General features: G+C 41.6%; 1 protein-coding gene across 11 annotated transcripts in view; it reads right to left on the bottom strand.

Annotated features, from left to right (window-relative positions):
- rapgef2b (Rap guanine nucleotide exchange factor 2b) overlaps positions 1-24,636 on the bottom strand; it is a 110,230-nt gene that overhangs the window by 72,536 nt on the left and 13,058 nt on the right. For all 11 annotated transcript variants that reach the window (XM_030395652.1, XM_030395653.1, XM_030395660.1 and 8 more), the window contains exons 2-3: positions 8,238-8,308; positions 5,154-5,210 (exon numbers count right to left, since the gene is read on the bottom strand). In XM_030395652.1, the coding sequence (XP_030251512.1) occupies positions 5,154-5,210; positions 8,238-8,308 (128 nt within the window). The remainder of the gene's footprint in view (positions 1-5,153; positions 5,211-8,237; positions 8,309-24,636) is intronic.

Raw genomic sequence — 24,636 nt, 5'->3', positions numbered from 1 at the left:
TATGTTTTTTCTATATTTTAGTCAAAATTTCAGGGAACAACTCGTATTTATGTAATTTTTACCAAACTTAACATGCCGTCATTCTAGATATTTGTCCCATGACTAATGACTCCAGTCAAAACACGCCACACTGCATCTGGAATGTATAATTATGTGAGCTAACTGGTCATTGAGATGTGATGAGTTTTTCAGCTCCATCTTCCACTGAGTTTCCTCCTGTAGTCTGCTGTGACGTGGTTTCTGAGGGCGAGCAGCTTCATGGTGTCACAGAAGCTCTGGAGCGTCACTCACACTGAACCGTCTCTTTAAAACAAATTTAAATATGAAAGTGTTCTTCTGTAGTATCTTCATGGTACGTTATGACCGGTACCATGTATTTATGGCAAACAAGGAAGGAAACAACTGTTTGTGGGTTGCCACACCTAATCGTCGCAGTGCTGGTTGTAAAATAAGCGTTTTGTTTTTCTCTCCTGGCAACACTTTGGTTGAGCAGTTTTTGGTGAACTGAGAGTCACTGTTGCCACTGTTGCCATGCACTCAGCTGTTTGATTTGGGCTGATTCAGTCCACTGTCAAGAGACAGATGCTGCTTCCTCTTTTTAATAATTCCTATCAAAATGTATAGCTCTCTGACTGTGAGGGTGAAATGGGATGTCAGTATGACGGTCACACACGGTGGAAACATCAGACGTGTGCAGAATTCAGTTTTCATGGCAACAAATAAACACAGGAAAGAAACATAATGGCTTCAATTTAACATTCCCCATGACAAGGGCGAGGCATTACATCAATATTGTATTGTTATCATGTTATGGGATTATAAATCGTCTCAGACTTCTGATATTGTAACTTCACAATAATAAGTATCAATAGTCATTTCTACCATACTGTCTCAAAATCAAAATCAAGGTATTTGGTCAAAAATATCAAGTTATTTGATTTTGTCACCCATTACTTTCCTTCATGAAGCTCTTTGAGGAGAACAAAATGGCTTTTTTATGATTTGTGAATGATTTAATTATTGCCCTTTACATCATTTAGCCACAACAATTAGGCTAAGGCTTTTTAATAATTCCTTCCTTGTCTCTTGGTATTGTCTCTGTTGAAGTGGCTGGACTGCCTTTGGAATCTGCTTTTGAGGAGATATCAAGATCAAAATTTCAAGATATATATTGTGTTTCAAGATATTACCCAAAGACCGCATCACTCAGCTCCTGATAAACCTGATAAAACTGATAATTAATTAAGCCACTAATGGTCCAAAAAAATCCAACTGTCTAGTCTGACCAGTTGAAAACTGAAAGGTAATCAGTCTGCTCTCACAGAAGAATTTAGAAAGAACAGCAAATATTCACTCTCGTAAAGAAAGGTCATCTTAGTGACTAATCAGTTAATAGCCTAATATTTCAGCTTTAATTGATTAGAATACATTCAGTTTGGGCTGTAATGGCCGTAGTTCAAAGTTCACAAAAACACAAGATTCACAAAAAGGCGACCAGAACACGGAAAAGAGCCAATCCATTGAAAAATGACAAGCATTGAATTTCCAGTTGGACCACACAGACCAGTGAGAGTGAGAGGTCGAGGGCTGCGTTGAAAAAAAAGGTTAAAGGTCGACCAGAAGCTGCCGGCGCTGCTCGCCAGCCACTGCAGGAAAGTGTCGGGTCAGCCTCCGTCTCAGGAGGGCTGAGCACCATAATCTCTGCATGGTAAATCCTGAGAGGTTCAGTGCTCACAGTGTGGGATGTTTTCATGAGATATTGAGTGTGACTGTGTGTGTGACTGTGTGACTGTGTGTGTGTGTGTGTGTGTGTGTGTGTGTGTGTGCGTGTGTGTGTGTGTGTGTGAGCCCCAGGCAGGAAAAATGAGTACTTTTATTACTATTACCGTTTTCCTCCTATCATTACTCCTGGACTGCTGACTGCTCAGGATAGTCAGAGGGAGATTGTGAGTGTTCGCGTCATTAACTAGGTCATTTGTGTGACTCGTGTGTGGTTGTGTGGTTTTATGCAACATTAAGGGTGTTTGTAGAGCAATAATATAATATATATATCAGCCGGGGTTTAGTTCAATGTAACGCGTTCATCTGGATGTCAACTTCTCTTAAACCAACGGAGAAATGTCCAGAAGATAAATGGCTTCCAAACAGTGAAACTAGTGGGCAAAAGAAGAAGTAATAGATGTTGTTGTTGTTGTTTCCATGTGTTCAAGGCTGTGTTACAGTTTAGTTAAAGATCTGTGGAGCTTTTCAAACACCCAGTGTTATCAGATGGATTTATCTATTAAAGGTTCCTCAACTGAAAATGTTCTTTATCCATAATGCAGTTGACTTTATAGCTTTTGATATGTAATCACATATATCCAATAGAATTTCACCGTTTGTGGTTTTCCTCCAGTCACTTCCAGGACTCAGTGTAATAACTATATGATAAGAAATACTCCCCACTGATAAAATGTTCCATTTAAATGTTAAGAAGCAGTTACTTGGACTGAAAACATACTTATATTTATATTTCCTTCTAACAAAAGTCACTGTAGCTTTGCTTGAAGCATCTTTCACTTAACGCTGGCGTTTTCCTTTAAGAGAATGAACTTTATGGTTACAGCCGGTTGAGATACAGTATGTCTCAATGCGCAGGCCATACCATTTTTACTACTTAATAGAGACTCTATCACAATTAAATTCCCCCATTGCCTTTTAGAGCCCTTATTCCCCAGCCTATCACTGCCGATGTTATAAACAGAGCAGGAAATGAAGACAGGCTGTTAAAAGCTTGTATTTTCACAAGAGAAGTTGATTAAGATCTGGCCGAGGAGGAAAGTCAATCTAATCTGCTGCTGTTTAACGCCCGGCTCTTATCAGGGAGAGAGAGCAGTGACAGACGTTTATAGGCTCACACATGCATGAAAACAAACACGTGTACACATCAACAGAAAAGCATGCAAACACTTGAAACTACAGCTCGACGTTTGTGCAAATTAAATGAACCAAGACCACAAGAACCTGCCGCGTTGATGCTTTAGCCTGGAGGTAAATTAAGAAAAGGACAGACAGTTTCACTCTCCTCTATTCTTGAACATCTTTTCTATAGGAAGCACATTTATGATGCAGGTCTACTTCATGCTGCTCCTGCACTCGACCCACTGATCGATCTGCGGTCGTCACTGTTGGCAGAGACTCCAGTCTGCAGCGCAGATCAATACACTCCTCTGATAAACCAGAGAATTACACTGAATCACATTACATTATTACCAATCACCAAATAACATTAGTGTTTTAATCCATCTCCTCCTGTTGCACACGCCTTCTCTCTCATTGGCGTGTTTTCTTCCTCTGTGGCTCTATAGCGCTCATTCTGGGAGCCAGACAAAATTATGTTTACACAGCAATATAATTAAATTCATTTTAATTACAATTATGTTTCTCTGTGCTAACACATGTTGAGGAACACTTTCATGCCAAAGTCCAACAGCGTCCAAGTCGTGAGGAAATGTAACTGATGCACGTTTGACCCTCACAATAATAATGACACAATAAACAGAACAGCTTAATGATAACACTGTTGTTCAGCCTGCTGTATTAATAATGGCAGGTTTGACTGGCTGTATAAAAGATAGATGGAGCCTTCTGATTTGAAAGATAAAGCTTAAACCTGCATTCGGCTGCACTGGTCACTAAACTACGCCTGGTTGTATGTAAGCTTATGAGAAAATGACCTTCTGACCCAATTTATTACCTCGGATATCAGTTTCTTGATGAGTTCATGGTCTCAATCACTAGTTTCAAGTCATCTTCAATAAAACACGATCTTCAAATTATGGTCCCATTTAAAGTAAAATAGATGATAAAGTGTGGTGTGCTTTAGAGCGCGTGCTCTCTGATTGTAATCAGATCCAATCAGGATATTCTGTCCAGCTCCATTATCTGGTCAAAATATGTTCATTTCTGGCCTCAGTTTACACGTAACTTCACAGCTTTCCGAGAGGTTTCTGTTCCGCTTCCACACCAAACCAATCTTCATGTATGAAAACACAAATTCAATGTGTACAGAGAGACAAACGATGCATATTTAAAGATTTAATCACATTATAATGTTGACATATTATTCTATGAATTACTAAAAATGCAAAGTGAGCTTCTTATCTATAGGCTAGGCTTTAAGTGTGTGTGTGTGTGTGTGTGTGTGTGTGTGTGTGTGTGTGTGTGTGTAGGGACTGGTGAGGGGGACCTGAGGGAATCTTGCTGAAACTGAAGTCTATTATGCGACCACAGCTTAATCTGCATTCCTATTGTTTAATCAGCTCCCACACCAGCGAGTGGGCTTCTAATGAGGTGTTGACTCTTCCCCGACATCCCCCAACGCACACACACACCTGCACAGGGGATCAGGAGGCAGAGAAGGGACAAAGCGTCCTCTCAGTAGCCCCTCGAGAGGCTGATGGAGTTAATTAACGGTCTTAATTCTCACCGCGGGTGTTCGGGAGACGTCAACATGTGACAGCAGTCAAACACTGCGCGTGCTCTCTGCTTCTTACAGTTATGGCAGCCTTTCAAAAAGGGTCCAAACACACTCAGAGGTGTCAGGAAGCTGTCAATACATCTTTACCATCATATTGACCCTCCACAGCACCCAGCTGGAGGGAGGAAGCATGCAGCATCACTGCTAGTGACTGGACAGTCTTCTCCCGGCTGAAGGAAATGCTTTTAGGAGCTATCAAAGCTACAGTTTGTCTTTGTCACATCAATGCACACTGACTTATTACTGAATCAAGCTGAAATTAGACTGGAAATCCCTTCTAGCTTCCTCTTCTTGAGCAGTGCTGTACAGTGGTTTGGTGTGACACTGAAAAACACCCCAGTTAAATAAAGGCTTCGTCTGACCGCCTCTGTGCTTTATAGACATTTGTTTTCATTTCGGTCAACCGGGTCGCTCCGTCGAGTGGACCCGGCGTGCCTCAGCTCATCAATAACTCTTAGAAAACGACCCGGCGTGTGTTTTGATCACACGCACAAGTGAAATATCGTCACATAGGTTGCCCCTCTTTTTTTTTTTGTGATCATACCCTGGTAGAGATATTTCGACCAAACATCATCAATATCCATCTACACAGGGAGGTTCACACCCAGGCAGTTAAAGGCAGTGTGGTACTTACTAGTAGAGCACTTCATTGGCCTCGTGTCTCTCGTAACGCACCGTCTCACACATTATCCTGCAGGGACGGAGAAGAGAGGGAGAGTCAGTAAACAATAAGAGGAAATGACTTTGGCTGGTGAGCAGTGTAGAAAACAGAAAACATAGGTACAGTTGGAGACGTACAAAGGGTGTAGCTGCACATACTGAATCCTTTTAATTTCAACTCTTGATCCTACTGCATAATCAAATTTAATCTTGGGATTTTTGAGTCATTTTAAGATCAAATATCTGTTTGTTTTTTGGTGAAACCCACATCTGGTGGTTTCCTACATTATCAGAGACGCTCTCAGCCACCATCAGCGACACGCAGGGAACACGTTGCTGATAAGAACTAAAAATGTGTCATAACGCATCGTAAATGTGGAGAATAACAACTTCACGTCACCAGCAGAGCATGAGAGCTGGTCGCTGACTTTATGGCGGTCCACTGATACCTCTGTCAGAAGGGAAGTCATCTGTTCTGCCTCTTCTGTTTCTCCTGGTTATAATTTAAGTTTGTTACACAGCCTTTGACCTTTCAGTGCAAAGGGCCAACACCGAAATCTGACATTTACTGGCTTAATTTCAGATACATGTTCCTACTTTCATCTAGGCTGTACAATTAAACGCAAGAGGATCTACATGGTTAAATGCAATATGCAGATAGCAACCTTTCTTTGAGATGTTCCTTATATAATCTGGTGAAGCTGCTTTATGATATCATGACCCCACACTGCAGAATAACCTCCCTCATTAGCTTTTCTTAATCATGTTTAATAAAAGATGTAAGACTTTACTGCGAGCTGGCTCACTTACTGCACTGGGAATAGTTTCTCTTCCTAAATTAGACTCGTTTTGTGCAATTTATGCTGTTTTCGTTAGTTTAGTTGCTCTAAAAATAATTTGAAAGCACTTTCATGATTCAACCAATGATTAAACTTTATTAAAACATTTCTGTAAGGGTAAATAATAGGTCACATTTTTTCAAATCTAATCTCTGTTTTTGGAATGAAACATTTTTCTTATAAAACATAAAGTGTGAAAAAGTCATCCACATCAGGCTTTCCCCAGGACGCCTCCAGAGAAGACGAGTGTGCGTCAACATTACAGACAGGCAGCCATAGTAAACAGCAGCTAGTTGATCACAACACAAAAGACTTCAAAAATAGCCGGGGGCGGCCGGCGTGTTGCAGCCCCAATTGCACAACGACCGAAAAAACAATCCTGGCTCTAGAAAACAAGTCGCTGTGAAAAAGGAGGAGAAAAACAACACATTCCTCCCAGATGAAATGAAAAGAACTATAACATAATCCCATAGTAAGTGGGATGTCTGGACGGCTGGGAGGTTTTCTGTTTTTTTTTTTTAAGTTAGGAAAAGCAAAGTTGGCAGCAGCGGTGGTTTGGTCTGTGGGACCACGGGGACATTCCTCGGGATCCGAACAGGGAGGAGGAGAAGGGTTACTGTTGGGTGGGAGGCCTCCGAGGGGTCACACAGTGGAATGTTCCAGCTCACGGGTCATGTACTGCTACATTGTTCCGTCGCCAGTATAATCCACATGTATGCACACAAGGCATGCTGGGAACAGACTTCTGATGTGCAGTGTTTGGAAAGTCTCTGCCAGACAGAAAAGACTGGAAGGATAACGTGGTGACAGGAGAGCAAAAGGCAAAATCATGTATGGAGAGCAGGACACAGGACACATCTGGCTGGTTTGACACGTTTATTTTCACTCTTAAAAAATAATCCACCAATTTGGCATCTATAACACCGTCAGACTCACGATGAACAGTTTAAAAATGGCTCCCTTTTGAGTCGAGAGATGCTTTTATATAACTTCACTCACACAAAAAAACACCAACTCGATACCATCTGGTTTTTGTCTTCAGTGGAAAAGAGCACAATCTGCATTCACTTCCTGTTTAAATGACTCCAGTAGCATAAAACCCGGGTGGCCCTGCCAATTTTTTGTTCCTTTACCGATGTGATTGTCTGATGAACGCTGAGTGACACTGTGGCGTGAACAGTTTTCTATCAGTCTTCATTTAAGCAGCGCTCGAACATCCTTCAGTCGATGCAGAGTTTAAAAGAGAGACTGAAGGAAAAGACATTAAAAAATAACCACTGTATCATCATGAATGGCCTCCACGCTGTGACGTTTATCATGACATAACAGACTCATTCGCCTGTTTATAGCTGCTTTGTTTTGTCTGTATGAAACATGTCTCTCTTAACATCTGGTAAAGTGCTCCCCAACACCTGTAAACAGGCTTTTAATGTGTGAAATTGGAGGACTTCCCCTTTAACAGCACTTGATCTGAGGGCACGTGTTCATTTCTTCACATGTCAAACTCCCTGATATAACAATTGAGCCTTTTGAAAAACCTCCCTGTTGAGGCCAATCCACGAATTAAAAAATAAAACCCTGCTCTCAACAACTTCTGGAGAATTCAGGTCATTTTAAAAGAGTTCACAGATTCTTTAAGGAGCAAATTCTGAAAAATATGAGCTTACTGCCGGGAGTTTGGGGTCAGATATGGTTTAATATTATTCATCTGACTTAAAACCAAAATAAATCCCTCTTTCAGAACAGTTGCAGGCTGCTACATTTCATATCATGTTCATGTGTACACAAACCAACAGATGTTATCACTTTATCTAGAAAAGCGATAAGCTCAACAAGTACTAAAAAAAAACGACAAATAATCGTGCTTAAAATTCTGTTTTCGGCTTTTCACACCAATCAGGAAAATGTAGGTTTATATGTTCCAGTCAGAGTAGAAGCCAGATTTCAGTCACTTTGATTTTTAGCAGGCAGATTTGCTGTTTGGGCAGTGAAACAATGAGAGGCTGTAACGCAGACTGGCTGCTGGAGTAAAAGCCCAGACCAATTTCTCCAGCATTTGGCCGGCTCGGTGTTAATTTTCCACCCCTCACTACAACCGTTGTGAAGCCGACAGTGAGGAGTTGTCACTGGGTTTTAATTAGCATCCGAAATTCATGTGATTGGAATATCAAGCTCTTAGTTATGTTAATTAAGTAACAAGAATGTGTGCAAACACTGACCTCAGCTGGTGCTCTCGCAGGTTGGACAAGGCCTCCATCCCATGGAGATACGAGTAGACGATCTCCAGGTCCTGTGGAACAGACGAGAGGCGTTGTTAGATGCAGGAACGTTAAAGATAATAAATATTCTTTATATAAACTTTGTATGAAATGACCATGGTATGACTGAGTTTCAAGTTTCCCTCAGTTAGACGAAGCTTTACAGCAACTTGTATCTGCCTTGGTTTTATGGCTCAGGCCTGTTCCTGTAACGGTTTAGATTCACTCTAACAGCTCTCATCAACCTCTTTCCAGCCGCAGCAGGCAGCTGTTTTCAGTGAACGACCTCTGATAAAGCCACTGTGCACCACCGCCTGCCAAACGGCAGACAGATAAAGCTGGCGACTAGCTGGTGGAGCATTCAGCAGCTAAAGAGACAAATATTTTGGAAATAGAAAAACTGCTTGCCAACAATTCCTCCACATCAACTTTATAAGAAGACCATATGTCATACGCGTGTTTACTTCTTGGTGCAATGCCACCAGGAGGTTATTTGGACAAAATCAGGGTTTGCTTTTAAAAAGACAGTCATTTTGAATAGTGATAGTAGTGAATACCTTATACAGGATCAACCTTTGGAGAAATACAACCCAAACCACACTGCAGTGGTCAAAAGATAACTTGCATTATAGTTTAGTTTTACACGGCACCAAACAAGGAAAATCTGCAAATACTCAAAGGCTGAAGAAAGATCAAGAAGATCAAGTGATTATCAGAACTGCCAACTCATTTTCATTCAAACAAACTATCTGCTCCATTCACTAATTGTTTCACCACGCCTCCTCCATCCCTATGAGCAAAACGTGTCCACAGACACACTCTCAAACAGCCGGGTTGTGATTATGTAGTCGCACTGATGCTGAAAAAACTGATCACTCATTCTGCTGCGGACAAACTGGCTACACATACAACAGAAAACCTTTTACAGAGACAGCGACATTGATTTGTGCCACTGAGCGCTGGAACAGAAAGCAATAAAGCACCTCGCAGAAGAAGAAAAAAGCAAATAAAGGAAGTACACTGCACAACTATGAACTCCCCATTCAATTACTTCATCAAGTGACCCAGTGAGCTGCTCTCGGATTGTTTGGCGTGAATCCAAACCAGAGGTGAAACAAAGTGGCCCTCTCTGAGAGCTGGCAGCCAGCACAGCCACTCCACTGTCTATCAGTGCACACTGACGCTGTGTGTGTGTGTGTGTGTGTGTGTGTGTGTGTGTGTGTTGCGGTGCTGGTTGCAGCTACTGGGATGCCTTTGTCGGCGGCAACTGGAGGTAGATGTGGCGACAGTGCAGCGGGGGGATAACAGAGATCCTGTGTGAGGACTCCAAACACACACATATGAAAGCGCACACAAAGGCCACGCTGTCTCTAGGTTATGTTTCAGAACTGCAATCATAAGCTTATTGGAGATTTTTATGAAATGTTGACCGCAGAAGCTGAACAACACTTTGTTTGTGCTGGTTTGGTGTCCGAATGTCTGTCAGGAGAGGAGAACCGGCCAGAATCACAGCAGCGTTAGAAGCCTCGCTTTGACTGATCTGTGATGATTTAAGAAATATAGAAATAATAAATAGGAACACAACAAAGAATCAGTTTCAGCCGTGCAATCGGATAAACTTCTTTGTTTCTGATGCAATATTCAATGCAAGACACAAACCACAATGTACAAACCAGGGCTGTGGTGATATATCGGTCCTCACGATAACCGTGATATTAAAAATTGACAAGATGATGTGTTAATAATCCAGCGGAGATGTTAAGCCGAGTGGATCTTTTGTTTGTCAGTTCATCTTGTTGCCTTTTCACTATTTATTTAGTGTTATCGTTCTTTTAGTCCGTAACAATAACTGTACAAAATCATGCCGTCCCTCCACTTCACTACACTCGAATGTATTTCCCAAAAAAAAAAGACAAAACAGACAGTAAACTTGGTTAAAGATGGATTTGACTGTCGGATTTTCTTTAGATATTGAGATCATAATACTTTATTTTTCATCACTTTTCTTTTTGTCTATCCTGAGCTGTCATTTTCAGTCAGTGTTCTCAATCATTGTTACAACCAGAGTCTCTCGTGGCCGCTTGTCTCGGTCTGTTTTATTGTCGGTTTTATTTCAAAGTGTGGTATCAAGGATTTTATTGCACAGAAGCCTGACCAGGGACAGCGACTGTAAATTGGCCATGGCTAGAAGTCCTCCACACATTGCATCTACATTAAATATAACAGTGCCTACATGCATTGTCCCTTTCAAATAAACTCATGAATAAATAAACAGCTCTTGTGAGTTTATCTGCTCATAATTATCATGTAGTAAACATCTGATATCCTGACAGCCCTCGTAGAAACGACAGTGTTTGGCTTATGTGTGCAGGTGAGTCAAAGACTGACTTCAGTGAATACAGGGTCTCGTTATGAGTCACATGAACTTAAGTAATAAAGCAAACAACATTTAAAAACCCAGCAGGCAAATAAGCAGCACATAAAGAAAACACGCCCAATATGTTCCGCCAGTTTGCTCCTATTACAGAGGTTCGTGCTGCGAGGAACAAACTCAGATAGTAAACGTGTGGTTCTCACTGTTCTCACCACCTGACAGTAATAACCATGTTAATCTCATCATCAACAAATATGTGACACATGACTGCAGTCTATGAATTCATGTCCGAGCCGTGTTATGAAACTACACGACTGGGTGTTGTCCCCTCAAGTCTGTTTTTTTATATTTGGGTTTGGCCTTTATGAAGCGGACACAAAGAAACGTGTCCTCGGGGCTGCCGGGCCCTGTTACATCACACTGTGATATCCTCACTAACTGGATCCGTATGTTCAAAGTGTCTGTGGTCAGTGGAGCAGCGTGCACAGGAGCTCAGGTACATACTGCCACCTGCTGGGTAACTGAGCAACTACAGACGTTATTAACTGGGTGCATTTTAGATGTTGAGCCGGAGCAAACACTCCAGCACAGTGACGACTAATGAGACACACTTCTACTGAACTGCACACGCAATTCAAAATGTCAACTTCATTTATAGAAGGTTAAGAAATGGATGAAAACTAGAAGTCAGTAAATAATTGTCTGAATATAATCCTTCAGGTTTATATTAAGGGATGTATTTAATTTAGTGCAGAGGGGGATCTGAAATTATAAGACAATTAACTGATTAGTTTATACACAGAACTAATTAACTGATCAAAATAACATAATTACTGGTTCAGACAATTTTATCAACAGAATAAGCAAAGTGAGTACATCAAAGTGGAGCTCGTCAGATTGTGCAGGTATTTTTCCCCATTTTCTGATAAATTATAGACAAAATTATTCACTGATTCATCAGGAAAGTTTCTGACTGATTATTCTGTTATTTATTTAGTAGATTTATAAGATTTATAAAGTATCATTTTGTGCTTCTAACCTTGTGAAATAAACAACATTGAGTCTTGTTTTATTACAGTTCCCCGACAAACATTGTGTCAGTAATTTAACTTTAGTAAACATCATCCAAAGAATTAAAAGATGTAAAACATTACATAGATCAAGTAAACCTTTGGATGAAATTTGATTACTTAACTACTGGAGTGGAAAAGAGACTAAAGAAACAACAACCTTTCATCAAATCATCAAAGTCATATTTCTGATTTATCAACCACAACAGAAAGCACCTGCAACATCCGTATTTATGTAACTCTTAACCACAGAGCTTCACATCCGGTTTCCACTCTCACCAGGCACCACCTGTACCGACTACTGTGCTGAACACAACATGAACAAAACAAGAATGTGAACACAAATCAAAAGGGACACAACAAGTGGAGAGTCGCTAAAAACACCTTCCTGTGACACAAACATCAGTTTTGACCGTGTTCGCTGTGGAATGAAGAACTTCACTTCGCCAAGTATCCAATAATGCAGACAGAAGGTCACCACTAGGTGGCAGTGTTGCAGGCTTCTTCTCCTCCCTCCACAGTGACATCACTGTGAATAAAACAGCGCCACTCAAAAGCCGCCTCACAGGGAGAAATATGCAAAACCATCAATTGTGGCTTTAGTCTCAAATATTTCAGATTGAGTGTATGGAAAGAATGTAAAGGACCCCATCTTTTCCACTCGCGGGGCCCTACATTTTCCAGTCTCACTTTCTTTCTTTTTCTCTGTCTGGTCTCCTTTCAGACGGAGCCAAACACAATCACCACAAAGTGCACAGAGAGGGGATACAGGACAGTTTGAGGACATGGGCAGAATCATTAAATCACAACAGAACCACTGCAAGTTCAACTCGTGTTTCAGTGCGTCTTCATTTTACTCATCAGAATTAATTCAGGCAATTTAACATAAAAAACAAAAAAAGCTCTCACTGGCTTTTAATTCTGAGATCAAAAAGAGATTTTCTGTTTGATCAAATCTTTCAGCATCATTGTGGTGACGTGCATCACTTTAATTCACATCTTCAGTGTAAAGAAGAACCAGCAGTCTCACAGAGAACAGAAACAGGAAGCAGATCAGGCCGGGATGAGTGGCGAGGAGCTGAAAGTAGGACATGCTGATGAAGACTGCATCCAGCCAAAACACTGCTCATTGTGCGTGCTGAATAAAGACAAAGCTTGTTCATTTTTTTTGTTTTTTAAGTACTGGCTTTTGGGCTTTTGGGGTGTAGCTCAAACTCTACACTGTTAAGCACCATCTAATCCCTCCTCCTTCCTTCTCCGCAGTAATCCTTCCAGGAACACAGGTGGCCCCCACTGAAGGGAAAACATACCAAGATGCTGTTCTTGATAAACTCTCGTGGATACTTCAAAGCTGTCTGCGCAAAAACTACCCCGGCATTCCTTACATACCGGTTACATACTGTCAATCGAACCTTCTTCTGACCTTCCTCAGTTGTTTCCTTGATGCAACACAATATGTCATCGCTTTACACCTTCAACCGTAAGACAGATGGTAGCAGTGAAATGCAGCCAAACAAGTGGAGGCATTTCCTCTCCTGGATACAAATTAAACAATAGCGAGCCTTGTCTTCCCTTCTTGGGGCACAAAAACACACATACACACCAAGACGTCCTCCATTTTCAGCCCATTATGTTCAGGCCCAGAGGGAGATGGTGCAGCGTCGGGCACGGTGCCAGCGTGTTGAGTGGCAAAGCATTCAGTGGGCAAAGGCGGGTCGAGGAAGTTGTGATGTGTTTCCTGCATTGTGTTCATTGAGACTTTTACGAGAAAACCGATCAGCTTAAGGCTGCAGCAAAAACAATTACAGTTTCACTTGAAAAGATATCAGTGTAGACAGTCAGACTGGTGTTCGTTCTGTTGATATGAGCGGTGACACGAGGGAACAGGTAAAGAAAAGGATGAATTATTTAATAAATTATATAACAGGGCTGCAAATAATTTAGTGCTACCTTTTAATACCATGTGTTAAAAACAACACGATATAAAACATTATTACTCTACTATTAAGAGTTTATGTATTCACTAGAGTCTGTTTGGTTGTTGGTGTGTCAGCAGGATTAAACAAATAGAGGACGAACGAGAGGACAAATAGAAGACATTCAGTTTTACTGCAGAACCAGAATTTTTTCTTACCGTCTTTAAAATTGGGTGACAGGGCACTTTTCAATAAATATGCATGTTTAGGTGGTTGGTATCTTTGACTGAGAACAATTTGATGCAGATCCAAATAAAAATGACTTAAATATGTTTATTTGATGTACTGGTTTGATTGATTTAAAGGGGACATAGCATCTAATAAGCAGGAGAGTGTGTATTTGCTTAATAAATTGATCAATTATAAAAACAGTCACCAAAAGCTGAAGTATTTGTTTCGACTGATTCCAGCGCCCGGGGTGACCCGACACTATACTTAGAAAATGTCTCTGCTTTCCTTATCTCTTAACACCCCAGTGTGTTTGCCAGATAGCAGGCTTTCCTCCAGTCGGGCCTTTCACTGCGGCACAAATGGTCAATCCATTTATTCATTTGGCCCTGGCTGAGAGCAGATAGCAGCCCTCTGCATGCATCTATCAGCCACTGTAGACACACATCAAAGAAACCTTTCAGAAACAATGGGACACTGTGGGAGAGAAAAACAAAAGGCAGGGAGGTGAAGGACGTGTCTGATGACCTCAGTGTCTGATGGATGAGATTCACCAAGGATTCTGGTTTAAAACAACAACCAGCTGTTTTTAATATCGGGTTTGATCGTGAAGCTGCTGTCACAAACTACTCTGGGTTTAAAGGAGTACCAGCACCATCGACAGAAGATAAGACTGATCTGATAATGTGTGTCCGGGGACTGATAAAGCAAACTGCGGGCGATGAGGTTATGCTTTAATTTCGTTTAGGAATGAGCGATTAAGTGTTGTAAACCCATAAAACCAGACGCACGGTGGCTGTTTCAGTGATACGCTGCCCTCACTGAGTCAGCCAGCAGAGTAAATCAATGATGGTGTCTCCTTTGTTGACAACGTTAGCATCCACAGCCGGCTGCATGTGTGCATGCACGCCTCGTGGTCACTGTCGAGGAAATCGCTTCCTGTTTTCTGACCAAACTACAAAACATCTATATTTGTCTTCTTTGGACCAGTCAGTGTTATAAATCGAAATCACGGTTTTAAAACAATTAAAACTGTGATTTAATGAACAACAACTACCAACATCACCTCTGCCAAGGAGGTGATGTTCTCACCCAAAGTTTAACGGATGGAGGACGGGTCTTGACCCAGAATAGACCCAATTAACTTGTGGTACAGATCCGGACAAAAGGACCGATCCAGGAATGTTTCCTCACTTCTTTTAACATTGTAAGAAAGTGTGTTTTTCAAATTTCTCTTCACTTCTCAAGGACGCATTATTCTTGATGGTGGCTGTTATCATATATTTGCAGAATGATTCAAACAAAAATCCAGATATTACTAATTCAAATACAGGCTTGACTAAATTAAAAAAGGGCTCTATTAAATTAAATTCTTGTCTATAAATGTTTTTTGATGACTCGTTAAGTCTATAAATGCACAAAAAGAAGTGAAAAGTTCCCATCACCATCATTTTCCCTCGAGTCTGTCTGCCAACTCTACTGCTCTTCTTATCAAGCCAACAGAGAGAGGAACAGAAAGGCAGAGCGAGCGGGAGAGAAACCAGGGTGGCCGCCTACTGCGAGGCATATGTACTTCTGTCTGCACTGCCAGGAAACTTGTAAAGAACTAGTCTGAATGAGTTTTCACACTGAGTAACATCTCGCTGGCAAACTGTGGCAAATTTTGTCGGTTCCTTCTGTCCATGGTGGCGGTCAGAGGAGCAGGCCTGCGCTCTGACGACTGTCGGTACATTTAGGACAAACTGCAGACCGTGACGCGCTTTCTGCAACGTTTTGGGTCCTAATGAGCTCAAAAAACTTTCCATTGTCTGAATGTAAATTACAACAAGACAGAAGAAAAGGAAGCTACTGAATGAACAAAAAGTCAGAAAAACAGCGACAAAAGTTTGGAAATAATGGAATCAAACATCACGTCACAGTATTTCCAGTTTGCTTGTGGCTGCATTCAAGAGACACGCTGCATCTTCCAGGCTCATTACACCATCCTCCTCTAAGATGCTTACGCCCTTGATCCCTGGCAGTCAAAGAAGGAATGGCCGTTCTAATCACGGCACTTTGCGCGGGGAGGATTTGTTGTCGTTCTGTTTCGGAAAATAGCTGTGAAAAGCACAAATTAATCCCCCGCGACTGGGGAGAGAGGACGACCTAGTTTTACAACAATTGCTCACTTGTCACTGCGGGGTGAGCTTTTAACTCCGTACCTTCACCCTCTGAACTTTACTGCAGCGCTGCTCCAAGGTTGGAATCAAACAATGAGGACGTGCTGTGCAAAAAAACCAGCTCATTAGCGTGACATAACCATGATTAAAGTTACCAAATGCTCATTTATGTTTGCAAACAGGTCTGATTTCCATTATTTAGCTAAAAAGAGAGATTCCAACGTCTCTGAATTGTCCATTTAGAAGTAAATTGCAACGTATTTATATTTAAAAAATGCTGCCTCATGTTATTAATGTATCTATCCATTTGTTTCCGTTCTGCTCGGTACCACGTCACGATCCAGAACATTCCCTTTTGAAGTTCTGACCTTTTCCAGGTTTGCCTATCGGCACACATCATTCAGTGATGCCTCGGTATTCCTGGATCCTGTTACCGTGACAGCGTTGGGGCCGTCTTGTATGTCGGTCCGGGGTGAGGCCTGCATTCCTCAGATGACACTGGCTAGATAATGTCTCAGTGTCCACACCACCACACACACACACACACACACTAAAGAGGCCATCTCAGTCGAGCCTCCCACCCCCTGCTGTCGGCCAACCTATGGAAGGTACTATATAGCATACCGAGTGTTGGAGGCATCTGGGTCAACTATTTACACCGTACATCTGAGGGGGACCTGCAGGGACACAGCCAGACTCCAAAGATGCAAGGTCTACGCTAATGAGCAGTTTCTTCACTAATTACTCTGCTGACTCTTTTCTCGGTTGATCTGTTTGGTCTATAAAACATCATACAATAATGAAAAGACAAATTTGTACGACAAAATAAATTCCAGATGCCTTCTGATAACTTGTTTTGTTAAAAACCAGCAGTCCAAAACCCAAAGATATCCAAAACATCACACAACAAGCAGAAGCTACTAACTCTGGGAGGTGGAAGCAGAGAATGTCATGTATGTATGGTATTTTTGCTAAATAAATACTTTAAGGCTCAGTGTGTAGGATTGACTGGCATCTAGCAATTAAGCTGTAGTTTGAAACACCTCTGACTTCCATCTGCTCTTTGGCATCTGCTAGAGATCTAAAGAGGTTTTTAGTTTTAAGAGTTTATAGGTTATTTAAAGTAATATTTACAGCAATTAACAAAAGAGTATTCTGCAGTTTCCCATTTAGAAAAATTACACTAAATGATAAGTCTTTAGCTTTTTTGGCACAAGCTGATCCAAGAGCCATGTCAAGTTATTAGTCCAATAAGCACAAGGTTCTAGTTTAGTGCACATACAGCTAGTCAACGAGGTTTTGTGAAGTTTGGAGGAAGAAGTAAAATGACAGTAATAGCAGGATCTCTATGAAACGTCTGAATATTAGATTGTGGACGCCTACTGCAAAGGGCAGCATTCTCTCTTTTCTGACATTTCATAGATCAAAAGATTAATCAAAACATTAAACCGTGAGGAAAATATCCGTTAGCTGCATCTATAATTTACCTGACAGAGCATCAAAACACACTGTCGCTCAGGTCTTACCGCTGTTCATTAGGTAAACTGTTAAATGTCACGTCCATTAAAAACGCAAACACAGGCAGCAAAAACCCTTCTGTGCATTCTCCAGATCTCTGCAGTGGACTTTAATGCGGCATTGCATTAAAATGAAATGTCAGTCTCGTCAATGTCTGGCCGTCTAATAAAGAGCATATGGCTGCATCAGAGACGGAATAACAATTTAAAAGAGAGTGTTGGAGGATAATGAAATGGGCAGAGCTGCTGCACGGGGAGGTAAACAGCCTGTAGCCATGTAACGAGGTAAACAGACCACTGGGACTCAGACGGCCGGTGTTGAAGGTTGGAAGGTCATGTTGCCTACGGTGCAGTATCCGCTAATGGCAATATATTGCATTATATTGTCTCCTCAGCACAAACGCCGCAGCGTGTCTGTGTCAGTGTGCCAAGTGGGACTGAGGAAGACGGCCCCCTCCCCCTGAAGCCGACCAAACAGCAGCGATGGCAGTTTATCCCAAAATGTGCACAACGTTCATCATCCACCTCAGGGGCAGCGGTGTGATGTTCCACTGGGTGCCACTGTGTGCATGTCTGTCTCTGTTTGTGTTAGTATGTGTGTGTGCATGTGTGTGCATGTGTGTATTCCCTTGCCTTTGTTTGTACATTCTCTCTGTTAACAGGGTGGCCAGCAGCTGTCCTTGAGTCTCTATTGACAGAGAGTGTGGGATCTGCTGGGTATTTTTATCCATTAGCCTGTGTGCGAAAGCAGGTGGAGGCTTTGTGGGCTACAACAAGGTCACACGGTGACAAGCCACGCCGCAACGCCGCTATCTTCGGTCCAAACGTCGAGGTCTGAGTGCCCGTTTTACAAAGACACAGCATGTGATGATAGCAAAGGGCTTCACTGGCAGAGTGGAGGAGCTCATTTCTAAAACACTACATTCATTCCTTGGGAAGGAACAAAACAAAACTGACGATAACCACACAAAAGATTTCAAAAATAAAAGGATCTGGACAGAATTCAAGTGCTGCTCACTGCAGTTTAACAACAATTTGAACTAATGCTGCAATAGTGAGTCAACCGAGTATTTTTCAAGCAAACATGTCACAATCAAGTAGTTCCAGCTCCTTAAATGTGAGGATTTGCAGCTTTTCTTTGTCACTAATGATCATAAATACAGAGTCTTTGTGTCATGAACTGTTGGTTGAACAAATAAATCAATCTGAAGATATAATCATGAAAACAATCATTAGTTGCAGCCCTATTTTCAACTAACGAAGAGTGAGAGCATCAAGCAACACTCTCCAAACTGTTGATTATAAAAAGGAGACAGCTGTTCCAGTGTCCCTCGTGTTCTGTCACTAGGACTGTGTTAAAACCATGTGCCACCTGAATGAAGTTGGCACATACTACGCAAAGCTAATTAGCAGTCTTCTTAACAGTAAGCACTTGGTGTTAACTCAACAGGTTAAGCTAGCAGATCACATGGCTCTCTCTGCTTCTTCTTCACTGCCTTGGGAGCTGAATTAAGAACAGGGAAACAATCACACTTCCACTGCCACCTGCTCAGACATGTTGAAGAACAAAAAAAAGACGCCACTTTGTCTTACAGGAAGCGAATCCAGCCATTCTCCACTTTCACTTCAACAGCGCCTTGATTGAATTTATTGCGTAGAACTGCACCTCTTAATGACGGTGGGTGTCTGAAGTGGCCGGTGGGGCAGAACGACTTTGCAGTCACAGACAAAATTAAAAGCACTTGGGAGCTGCTGTTTATTTCTCACCATGGTCAGGCAGCCGGTGGACATGGTGACTGGCTGGAACAGGAATCAAGGGAGGCATGTGAATGAGCTTAACAGCACCTACTTGAGCTGCCTGCCAGTACAAAACCCTCAAGAACAAAAATGCACTGGGTCTCTTGAGGCATGCAAATTAAGGTGCATGCTAGAGTGCACAGGCAGCAGGAGATAGTGAGTTTTATCACAAGTTTTTTTGCAGCAAATCAGGGGTATGTTAGATGTTCTAAAAAGGCGTGCATGTTTGGTTGAAAGCCAACACATCTGCCCTAGCAGTATGCATGTCAAAATGAGTGTTAAGGGTTGAATGACCTCTCCAACCCATGTGCTTCGGTCAGGGCTGCAGATGTTGGTTTCAAAGTGTGTGTGTGTGTGTGTGTTTAGCCAAGAGCTTCAAAAAATAGAATTGTGCAAGCAAAGCTACAGCGACCTCTTCTAAAGATAAAGATCATGTTATATAAAGACTCAGCTTGAGTGTCGTCGTGCCATGTCAAAATATATCTTGCCGTGATAAGAATGCATTGAGAATAGCTTACTGCTGCAGCTCACATCTCTGTCTGATGGCTGCATGATAGCAAATCAGCAAGTGCCAAGAATGACAACACTGTCAGGTGAGGAAGTAAAGGACGTTTCATTATCGTTATGATGTAACTGCAATTATTGCTGATAACATCCAATTAGCAGCCACTGAAGCGATTAAATTTTATTACTACGTCCTCCTGCCTTGACTCTGACATGACAGAGACATTTTTATGAGTATTAAAGTAAAGAAACATGGAAAAGCTCCAAAGAAAAACTAAAATACTGCAGTCACCATGTTGTTCCCGAGGAGGAGAGTCGCTCTAAGTTAAGGTGCAAGAGAGGAAATAATTTATGAGGAGGGCGATGAAGGAGTTTGTGGTCAGCATTAAGGAAGAGCTGCATTGTTCACAGCAAAAGTGCAGAACATTTTATTAATTCATTTAACAATACAATTTAAACAGGACTGCACAAGGTGAGAAAGCGTTACGTGTACTGATTACTAATTCAGAATCTGCAGTAAACTGTAAGGACACGATACTGCACTGCTGTCCTTGAGGGTAAAAAAAACAAACCAAGAAGTTGTGAAGGAACTTTCCCTTTTAATTCTGTCCACATAGCATTAGTCGAGCCACGCAGATACAGGATGTCACAGCGGTCTAATTAGCACGGAATGATATTTGCTGACTCAGTCGCACCCCATAATACCAGAGTGCTGTCACACAGGGCAAGGAGTCAAAGCTATCAGCAGCATCACCAGAATACATTAAAAGATGTTGGATTAAACTTTACCAGCCAAACTTGGAAGCTTCTTACGCAACAGCTGCTTCTTCACGCCTGCAGCAGTTCAGGAGCAACATTATCCTTCACTTGTGTCGACCTGGTGAAAACAAGTCCAACATTCACTTGGTTTTGGCCTCCACCAACTCCTGAAGGAAATATGTGGCTCTTGAAGAGTTACCACTCCACTACCTGCGTGTCACCACTGTTTCCGTCTGCTGATTGGTTCAGATTAGAGCTTTCCCCCTGATAACAGCTGCCTGTATGAATGATGCTTTGAGACTTGGGGAGGTGCACTTAAGCAGTACATTTGGGGGTCTAGATGCATCTATCATTTTCCCAAATACTTTTAAGGAAACTACGCAAATGTCTGGATGAGGAAAGCCTCGACAGCTGCATTCCTATCATTTTGTTTTTACTGCTGTCATCCAGCTATGTCTTGTCTCATTTGAAATTCAGTGCCTTATTTCAATATTTATCAGACTACAACCCCTGTGACTCCCATAGCATCCGAGGCTTTCGTAGAACGAGAGTTGTGGGTTGTAAAAATACCGCACATCCCGGACTAAACAATGAGCCGACACTTGTTATAAGCTCTGTAAAGCTGAGGTGAGCTGCAGATACAGGTGATAATTCTCTGTAGGTTTATCACTACGAGTGACCCCCTATTACTGGAATCATGAAAATAATAAGACTACAGCTGCTTTAAGTACAACTGTGCATATGAAATGTGCATGTAGACTTTAAGGATTTACCTTGAGGACATCCTGAGGTTAAAACTACGGAGTGTCTTCTCTGGGTGTTTCCATCTCTACATCCCTAAACAGCAGACTTGCTAGAACATGTTTTTCCAAGCTGTTGTGTACCAACTCATTTGCTAAAGCTTTAACACAGTCTGTTCCTGGACCAGATAACAGTGATATCTCTCATCCATCTGGACTGAACACCAGTTATGATTTTTACACCAAAATCAGGACCATACTTGTCTCAATATAAGCAAACAACTCCAGTCTGCGATGACTCTTTCACAGTGTTTGACCACAGAGTTGCACCATGACAACCGCTTCTCTGACCACAGGCTCATTCAGAGTCAACCACTGTACCCAACTATAAACACAGCCTCAGCACTCACACTGCAGCTACACAATTAATAATAACAAATCCTGTGTTGGAATCTCAGTTGGGAAAGTGACAGTGATCCAGTTTCAAAGACCACACATGGTCGTAAATGCAGAATATGTGCTTCCCTATTGTTGGCCGAGCTGCACTCCGTGAATCGATTAGTCCATCGATAGAAGATTAACCTATAACCGTTATCATTTACTCATTCATGTGTTATTTAACCAACAATGTAGATTCTGTATAAGCAGATTGGACAGTATAGTAAAATTTATATCATAGGATTTCAGACTAATGGTCAAGATTTTGATGACGTCACTCTGGGCTCCAAAAAGTACTGAATTTTTCAGTGTTTTCTGCTTTTATATCTCTGCATAACCAATGACTAATAACAAGCTGTAAAAAATCATTATGAAAAGAAAATGTGCACAGACCCTTCTGTTTAATAAGCACCATGATATCTTGTGTAAAAGCACCAGACTTATTTTAGCCTTAACCACAACAATGGCTCAACGTAGATTCAGCGGTGGACTCAAAGGGTCCAATACTGGACACAAAGAGGTCTCTCTGCTCTGTCACTGAACCTCATCGTAGCAGGTCCGTTCCTGGGAACAAAGCCAACTGTCCGGCCAAATGAAACCCGCTCCATCTCGCTCAAACAAAGGCCTCAAAGAGGTGCAGCGCAATCATCACAAAGTTACGCAACATCATATAAAGATCAATTCACGAGAGCTCAAAGGGAAAACAAGGAGAAAGAGGAAGGGTGGATAAAATGGGACGGGGATGTGCTTTAATCTTCCCAGAGCGAATGGCTTACTTGGTGGCCTGAATGATCCAAAAAACGCTTGGTTCCAGCTTCCCCCCACTTTCTTCTGTCCAATTAACTTGACACAAATAGAAGCCAAATGCTGGAGGAGAGTTGCTAATGAAATCCCCCAGAGCGCCACAATGGGAGAAAAATAACACTGGTTCCCAACTCTGCCTGTGTTCAATACTTTGCTGCGACTGCTTCCACTTGGTCTGTTTCCTCCCCTGTAGAGCCATTAATCCCACTGAAATATTTATGAAATTCAATAATCAATCTTTTAAATCTCTGACACTTTCTCCTATGGCCTTCTGCAAAAAAAGTAATTGCAGCATCACAGTGCTCCTCTGGCTGCCGGTTGCTAGGGAACAACCACAGAAACTCTTTTCATTACGACAACCTCTTTCACACAAGCCTGATTCCTCTTTCAGGCCCCGACACCACGAACACTACACCTGGTCACCAGAGGGACACTCATTGGTCATTGTTTGTATGACATCTCCAGGAAATTCTGTTGTTTAGGAGCCTTTAAGCAACGTTTTTTAACACAACAAACTGGGGTACACATCTTCACACATTTACCAAATGATGGAAAATAACGAACAAACAAAAAGATAAAACATTTGAGCAATAAGTCAATGTTACAGCATGCCATTAAATTATTGTCTCATGTCTTTTGTTCTAATATTTGGCTTTATCCACTTAATCATCCACGTTACTCGTGATTATTTATCAAATATCTCATTGTGTTAATATGTTGTAATCACAATACTGTCGCAATATCTTGAAAAAATAAAATTATATCTGATTTTGTTGTCCAGTCAGAGCATTTATATTGTGCTTTTTAGCAGATTTTAGAATATTGAGATATATATCGCACATCAGGATGATGATGACAAAAAATATTGTGATATTAGTTTTGCAAAGCTCTAGTTGGTAAGTAGCCTACATGCAGCGACCACAAGCCACATGGTGCAAACATGAAATACTGCCAGGTTTAACAAACAAAGAGAGGCTATGGCTCAAAACAAATTCACCAAATCCAAGCTGAATATAAAGATATTACTTAAATAAATATGATTCACACTCTTTAAATTTAGCAATCAGCACATTGACTTCATTAATGAGTTTTAAAAGCAGCCTTGGCAGTGCCAGCGGTCTCATGTTTGGAGTGTTTCCAGAGGGTCTCTGGGCTGCAGGACTATCAGCACATGAACAGCATGTTCCCTCTGAGCTGGGAGCAAGCCAGCAGCGCTGCCTTTGTTGGTAACTAGACAACATTGTCATCTATGCTCTTTCATGATTTGCCATCACAATGGAGCGGGGTCTAACGCCTGCCTGTGTGAGGTGTGACTCCTCACCTTTTTATCTCGAAAAGGCTGTGACTGTCACACTGTAAAACCGCCATCCAAAGGAGACTGTTGTTTTCAAACGCCAGTGAAAGGAAACACTTCAGCGATAAAGAGATAAAGGTGCTAAGAGAGCCACTTAAGTATATAAAGCCATCCACACCTCCAGAGTCAAAACCATGGATTATATTCCTCAACACAACACTGAACTATCCACTAATGTCAGCTGTGAGTGATTTGTGGTATTGAAAGTGTCAGTTGTTAGAGGAGATGCACTCCTCAGTAACCGATCACAGTGTTCTTGTGTTAAGCTTTTGCTCTACATTGGTGCGGCCAGCTCGCCTCGTCTTGAATTGAAGTTTCCTGTTTACAGAGTTGCCTTATGATCCCACCCAAGGCCTTTCACTTCACTCGACTAAAATAGGCCTCAGCTCCAGACGGATGGGGATTTCAGGCTATATCCTGAGGATGTTTTACAAAAGAAACATGGCAAACCATTGTGATCCTTTAGGACTTCAGTCACAAGTTAAGGTTTTCCCCTTCCTTGGCACTTCTTGAGGAAAAATACTGAAGGACCATTCTTCTTTTTTAATTCTATTCATTTTATTAATCATTATTATATCATTTTATTTTGTCCAGGTTAGATTTATTTCAGAAATATAAACAAAATCCTTTTTTGATTTTCCTGAAAAGCTGAAAACACGGCTCTTTTGTTGCGCCCATGAAACGTTGAGCCTCGATCATC

The sequence above is a fragment of the Sparus aurata genome, chromosome 18, assembly GCF_900880675.1.
Source record: "Sparus aurata chromosome 18, fSpaAur1.1, whole genome shotgun sequence".
NCBI classification, from domain to species: Eukaryota; Metazoa; Chordata; class Actinopteri; order Spariformes; family Sparidae; genus Sparus; species Sparus aurata.
Note: the sequence above shows the minus strand (reverse complement) of the source record. Positions and strands in the feature narration are given on the sequence as shown.